At 37.8% G+C, this 7,054-nt stretch overlaps 1 protein-coding gene across 1 annotated transcript; it reads left to right on the top strand.

Annotated features, from left to right (window-relative positions):
* Positions 1–3,515: 3,515 nt before the first annotated feature.
* LOC107825491 (uncharacterized) lies at positions 3,516–4,910 on the top strand. Its single transcript, XM_016652353.2, has one exon. It carries the CDS (start codon positions 3,758–3,760, stop codon positions 4,661–4,663), a length of 906 nt encoding a protein of 301 aa, XP_016507839.1. The 5' UTR covers positions 3,516–3,757; the 3' UTR covers positions 4,664–4,910.
* The last annotated feature ends 2,144 nt before the right edge of the window (positions 4,911–7,054 follow it).

Below are 7,054 nucleotides of genomic sequence, written 5' to 3'. Positions count from 1 at the left end.
GGATAATGTCAGCGGTCCGCACTCGGACGAAGCGACTCATCCATACCCGGTCTTTATTTTCCTCGACAACAACAACGAAGGGCGTAGTCGATCGATACCGTAAAGTCAACAGACCTCGATGGTCCCGAAGACCGGAGGCAGAGCTCTCCCCTCCCCACCGGACAGACCCTAACATAGCCACCGTGGCGGTCACAAAATTAGAGAACTAAAAAAGTGAGGCTATGTGCAGACGCGTTAGTGCTGGAGTGCCGAAGGGATGGCGCAGAAAGAGAAAGACAACCGCTTAAAACGGGGTAACCCCCGAAAAGGCAGAAACAACCCTATTTATGCGTGGAAAAAACGGCGACGATTCGCCTGCCTCAAATCCGGTTAGGAACACTAACCGAGAACACCCTCTCCAGTCCCAAGGTGGTACCCAACCTCGAGGACCTCCATCAAGACAAGGCTAGGCTCCAGAGAGCCGATGACACCTTTGCCAAAAGAGATATCGACTTCAGGGAATTAGGCTCCAAGGAAATAAGCATTTGAACTCCACCCGTATGGGCTTGGCCTCGGGTACCATCCAAGATCGGACAAACCCTCTTTCAAAATCTATCTACAACACCATAAGGCTATTCACACTAAGCCCAAAGCGCGTTTCCAGGTTGTCCGAATTTCAACGAATCTCCGCTCGGGGACTCCCCTCAAGAGATCAAAGGCAGCCTCCGCCTACGAGCCCCCGAGCAAATTTCTTCTCAAAAGTTACCATAGTGGTTAACTAGTAAGTCATGATTCCAAGGTCCGAAACATTATTCTCATTTTACTCGAAGTCAAGGTCCCGGCAACCCGAGTCTATCGACCTTATTCAGGTTCGATCCAGGGGATCGCAAGGGATTCCGCGCGAAGCCGTTGTTATCAACCAAAGGCCAGAAGGTATAATTTCACCTGGGTTCGGTATTAGCAACGACAGACAGAGTCATGCATTCGGAGTCTCCGCAAACGTAAAAGAATGAAGCAAGCATCGAAGACAAATTGGGAAAAAATCTTGTATTCACAAAATATTCCATTACAAAATCCCACAATGAGTCCTTACATATGATTACAAAAGCCCACGAGGGGTCCTTACACGGGAACAAAGAAGCAAAATGGTATACATACAATAAAAGCCTAAGAACCTAGCCTATTCTCAAAGGTGTGTCCTCAATAGCAACATTTTCGATATCATCTCCTCAAGCACGCATCCTCAAAGACAATATCTTCCAAACACATCCCCTTAGGAGTCTTATCTCGATTCCCCAGAATGGCATCGTCAAAAGGAGAGACGACGAAGGGGAAAGCGATGGAGAAGATCAAAGTGACGCGGAAAAGGCAGGAAGGAATGAAGAAGTGGCTGGGTGAAAAATCTGGCTGGATTTCGCCAGGCTATTGTTGTAAAGCCACTTCTTGAGATGTTGCCCCGGCATGGGAGGCGACAGTTAGTAGACAATGCCGCCACACCCCAAGGAATCCAAAAGGGGTGTAATGCGCCAAGCTGGGGGAGGAGGGTGAGCAGCGGTGTATAATCCGAGCCCCCTCTCGAGCAGCGGTATAATTCAAATATTCCCTCAGGTCGGAGGAAATCGGTCCTCTGCTTCATCGTCCCGAGCTGACGAAGATGACAACAACAACAACATGAAAATAGCGTAATCTCGCTCGACCAGAGAAGGTCCTGAAGATAGGTCGTTGCATGCCCGATATCGCTATAAATCTTGAGGCCATGGGCCCTAAACATGGTGAACGACAAAGAATAAAGATAGCGAGAAAGGAGGAATGGATTGGTATGGAAAGATGCTTGGGTAAAAAGTTGATCCCATGAGACCCCCATTTATAGAAAGAGGGATAACGTAACTGACGGCGCTATTATCGCCCTCGAAAAATGTAACGACAGGCGCGTTCAATGTGTTCATGAGAGCTGAATCGACGACGACATTATGGCTCTAAAGAATGAGAAACCGCAACGCGTTGAACGGTCCTGGAAAAGCGAGACGACGAAACGTTTCGATAATTATGGAAGCTTGCGTCATTATCACGACGTCATTACGGGAAGCCCTGCAGAGTGGGGTGTCAAAATTGTTTCTTGTCGCTTCTCTCTAAGAAACACGGGGACTATCTGTATATGGTGAAATCAGGGGAACCAATTTCTCATTAATAAGGCATTCCAGGAGGTCACCTTGGAGATTCGAGACCACGGACCGAATACCCCCCCCCCCGAGATCTATCGACACTCGGCCTGAGGATAATATTGGTCGAGATCCCAACGTGCAGGGGGAGTTTCCGAAGAATGCAGCCGGGGCCGGTTGAGTCTATCAGGCTAGTCTAAAAGCCGGTTTGCGCCTGCATCATGAAGCCAGTCAGTTGTCCCATCCCGTTTTCTTTATCATTAATGTATCTTGTATCATGTTGGGATTTCCCCTCCTATATAAAGGGGATCCTTGTCACTTTGTAAACCCGGTTGCTCCAACTATTCTACACGAAATATACAAGAACTCTTTCTTTTCTCTCGACACTATTGCTATTGCTTATTACTTTCATATTGTTCTTCATTTATTGCTTGTTAATAGCCATAAAGAGCCTCCTTTAATTATATTCTAACTGTTAGCCCTCTCCCGATTATCCACGATAGCTTGAGCCTGAGTCTAGGCATCGACCTCGAGTCCCCTCATCGGTCAATCCGGGGCCAGAATAGCTAACCCCTCGGTTCGATTATAATTCCATTTTAGCTCACATTTTATATTTTATCTTCACATATCTAGCATCAACTGCTTTAACAACTAGCATAAAAATAGATCAAGTATTTTTAGAGTCTTATTAACAAATTTAATTGTTATTACCATTTTCACGGTAAACATTCACTGTTAGAAATAATGTTTTAGAGCACTCCTTTAGTTGGGCTCTCATTTCCAATAAAAGCTAAATTCAAATAAAAATTAGAAATTACCCTTAGTTAAACTCCAATTCATCTGCATTGCTTGAATTCCTTCAGTTTACTTCACTCTTACAGTTGAAACTTTCTATACTAGCTCTAATCATGAGACTTTGTCGTGTACAAGAAATTTACACCTGTTCCCTATCCAACGCTCTAAATACTCTTATGAACTTTTATTCTTCTTCTTTTTTTTTTCTTTTTTTTCTTTTTGATATCCAACTTTATTCATGTCTCGACGCCCATAAGTCAAAGTTCAAAAAGGGTGAAGTCTACAACCTTATTATACTGCACACAGTTAATGTTCACGAAACTGAAAATTTATTGCTTTTTGTGTAATAGTCAATCATGAATCCTAAAATTACAAGAAACTGAATAAAAAAATTGATTAGGCTACTAATATGCAACTTCTACTACATTTCCACTTTTACTCTTGACCCATCTTAATGACTTTATTATTAATTGTCGTTTAATTATACAGTAATGTTTTATGTTATTTTTTTAGTACTAGTATCTCAGATGAAGTGGCAAGAGAATAAAGAAATAGTACTTGGAAAGGTTTTGTCTTAGAGTTCTTTGTATTCTTTCCCTTCTCCTGAGTTGCAAATTTTAAGGTGAGAGAAAATCATATTTAATAAGTATCTTACATGGGCTGTCAGGAAAGTGGATTTATAGTTCCATCTTCCTCTGAAATTTCTCAATTAGAATAATTCCAAAACAAGTCCTTCCAAATCTCCCTTTATTTCTTCCTACTAAATTTTTTTTTAGCACACGCAACCCCTCATTTCTTGAGATCCCTTTTCATTTTTTCAAGAAATGAGAGACTTTGCTTCTTGTTTCAATGAATATGCTGTACAAGTTTCTGATACTTCTTGTTCTAGTTACTCAAACTCTGCTTGTATTCCTCCTTCTTTGATTCCTTCAATTCAAAACACTGTCACTTGTTTGTACAAAGTCACTCTCTCCAATAAAAAACAGGTCTTGATCACAGTTTCATGGTCCAAAACAAATATAACACAAGGGCTAAGTGTACATTTTGGTGATGATCCTTCAAATGTCTTCAAACTCAACACGAATTCGCGTCTTTTTAGGAAGAAAAAGGGAAGTAAATCACTGGATTTGGATCATTTCAAGGTTGAAATTTTCTGGGATTTATGTGCAGCTAGGTATTTATCAGGTCCTGAACCAATTGATGGTTATTATTTACTAGTCAAAGTTGATTCACAACTTGGTCTTATTCTTGGTGACATGGCTGGAGAAGCTTCACTAAGAAAGTTGAAAAATGGAACTCCAATGGCCAAATTCTCATTGGTTTCAAGAAAAGAACATTTTTCAGGCAATACCCTTTATTCAACAAAGGCTCAATTTTGTGACAATGGCACAAGTCATGACATATTAATTCGTTGTAGCGGCGAAAATGAAGGTCTAAAGCACCCTGTTTTATCAGTTTATATTGATAAGAAGATGGTGATTAGAGTTAAAAGGCTACAATGGAATTTCAGGGGAAATCAGAGTATTTTTATGGATGGATTGTTGGTTGATCTAATGTGGGATGTTCATGATTGGTTCTTTAATCCAACATCTGGTTGTGCACTTTTTATGTTTAGGACAAGAAGTGGAATGGATAGCAGATTGTGGTTAGATGATAAAGACAAATTGCTGCACAAAGATCAAGATAAAGTTGAGTTTTCATTGTTGATCTATGCCTCTAAGACCACATAAAAAAAGTTGAGTTTTTTTTTTTTTTCATTTTCTGTTTTTTTTACTGGAACCCAATTTTGGGGTTTAATTTCTTCTTTAATATTCATGTGAATTTCTCTCACTTTAAACTTCATCCCTCATTAAAGGAAATATCTTTTGATCTTGATAGAGGGGCAATAACTTGAGGAAATTCAGATTTGACATTGTATATTGTTACTTTGTGGGTATGAGTGACAAGAAATATAAACAGATTGTTATTTAACCTTTCTTTTTCTTGGGTTTTCAATGTGGATGTGGGATGTGCAGATAGAGATTTGACTTTTATTTTTGAGTTTTTCAAAGTGGATTTGCAGATAAAAGGCTGTAAAAGGGGAAGACAAACTATGACTAAATCTTACATTGTACTTGTCGATTTGGAGGACTGTTGTCTGTACTTTTCACTGTTTCAATCTTTCTGTCTATAAATCTATACAAGTTAACTAATTCATGCTCGCAAGAATAGAGAGTTTTAGAATCTCTTGACAATGATCTTGTTGTTCATTATTTTCTTTGTAAACTAGTATATTATCTTTGTTCAATTAGCCTACAAAGATTTCTAAGAAAAAAAAAATGATTGATATTTTAGACCACCAACACTAAGGGGTGTGACCTAGTGGTCAATGAAGTGGATGGAGAAATACGAGGTCTCACGGCAAAAATACTTGATAATTTCTTCTCATATGTCCAAGCTTGGGTGAATAGAATTATGACGTAATTATGCTAGTAAAAAAAAGCAGATATTCTATAGAAAAGAAAAAGGAAAAAGATGATATGCTGGAGAGGAATCAAAAGGATGATAAGATGTTGTAGACACATGTATTAGGTTAGGTGAGTATACAGAGTTTCTTCCCTATGTCGTAAGGCAACCAAAGTGAGATTGCCAGTTAGATTCAAACAGATTGGATGTTGGCATGTTTATCTTTATTGGTACCTTAATTATAACCACATTCATTCATGGGGCCCTATTACCTTTTTTGTTGGATCTCTAATTACTCATTGTAGTACGTTTACTTTTAGTCTACTGCCAAGAAATATTGCCCCAGAAAAGCCTCAAGAACCATGATATATTGAATCCGGAACCAAAATATGATTTTTTTTTACCAAAATACGCAAATAAGTGTTAAAAAAAAGTTATCAAACTATATATAACGCCACAAATAGTGGCGCTATACAATAACGTTAACTGCACCGTTACTGTATAGCGCCACTATTTGTGGCGCTATACTGACACACCTTACATAGCGCCATTAATAGTGGCGCTATACCCCTTATTACCATCACACATAGCGCCATTAATAGTGGCGCTATACCCCTTAATACAAATCCTCCCGTCTTCTTCTTCTTCGTTTCATCTCCCCCATTTCTCATTTCTTACTCCCTTCTGGTCCCCCCACCCACCCACCGATTCTGCCCCAATTTAAAAAAAAAAATTTGGGTCCCCCCGGCACATAAAAGTTGAATATTGGTGGTCCCACTGTCGAGTAGAGCTTCGTGTTATTGTGGATTCACTATTCCGGAGTCAAAATTTCGATCTATTTACATTCTGAAAATTCTAAATCGAGGTATTTCGATTTATTTTAAGTTAGAAACTTTTATAACAATGCATATTACTTGATTTGTATGTGTTCTATTTCGGTTTGTGTTTATTTTTTCCGAAACTAGCATGTTAAATTTTATCCGAATTTAATTTTAGTGTTGTATAAAAATATGTAAATTAGTCTAAAAAATGTGTTTGTTAATATCCTCATGTATATTTATGTGTTTTTATGCCGTTTAGTTTAGATTATTTTTTAGCATAGTAAAATGTAGACCTTTTTAGCGTAGTAAAACGTAGACCCTTTTAGCGTAGTAAAATGTAGAGCCTTGTAGCGTAGTATTGTGTAGTAATTGTTTAATTATCTTATATTCTAGCACGAAACCCATAATTATATATATATAATTCCATAATTATATATATATATATATATATAATTCTTACAATTAATTTATTAAAAAATATGAATAAAAATTATAAAAAAAACATAAAATTATTAATGATAGTTTGGTACTACTGAGCCTCAGAAAATCTAGCACGAAACCCATAATTATAAAATATATAAAAATTATATATATATATATATAATTTTTACAATTAAGTTATTAAAAATATGAATAAAAATTATTAAAAAAACATAAAATTATTAATGATAGTTTGGTACCACTGGGCCTCAGAAAATCTAGCACGAAACCCATAAGTATATATATAATTTTTACAATTAAGTTGTTAAAAAATATGAATTTAAATTATAAAAAAACACATAATTATTAATGATAGTTATTAAAAATTATGAATTTGCAGTTGACGACATGGATGCACCTATACATCCCGGCCCT

The sequence above is a fragment of the Nicotiana tabacum genome, chromosome 8, assembly GCF_000715075.1.
Source record: "Nicotiana tabacum cultivar K326 chromosome 8, ASM71507v2, whole genome shotgun sequence".
In the NCBI taxonomy this organism is placed as follows: domain Eukaryota; kingdom Viridiplantae; phylum Streptophyta; class Magnoliopsida; order Solanales; family Solanaceae; genus Nicotiana; species Nicotiana tabacum.
This window is presented reverse-complemented; position numbering and strand designations above follow the sequence as displayed.

Bases quoted from the DNA above. Each gene is read 5' to 3' on its own strand.
- LOC107825491 (XM_016652353.2), top strand. From the start codon at position 3,758: ATGAGAGACTTTGCTTCTTGTTTCAATGAATATGCTGTACAAGTTTCT.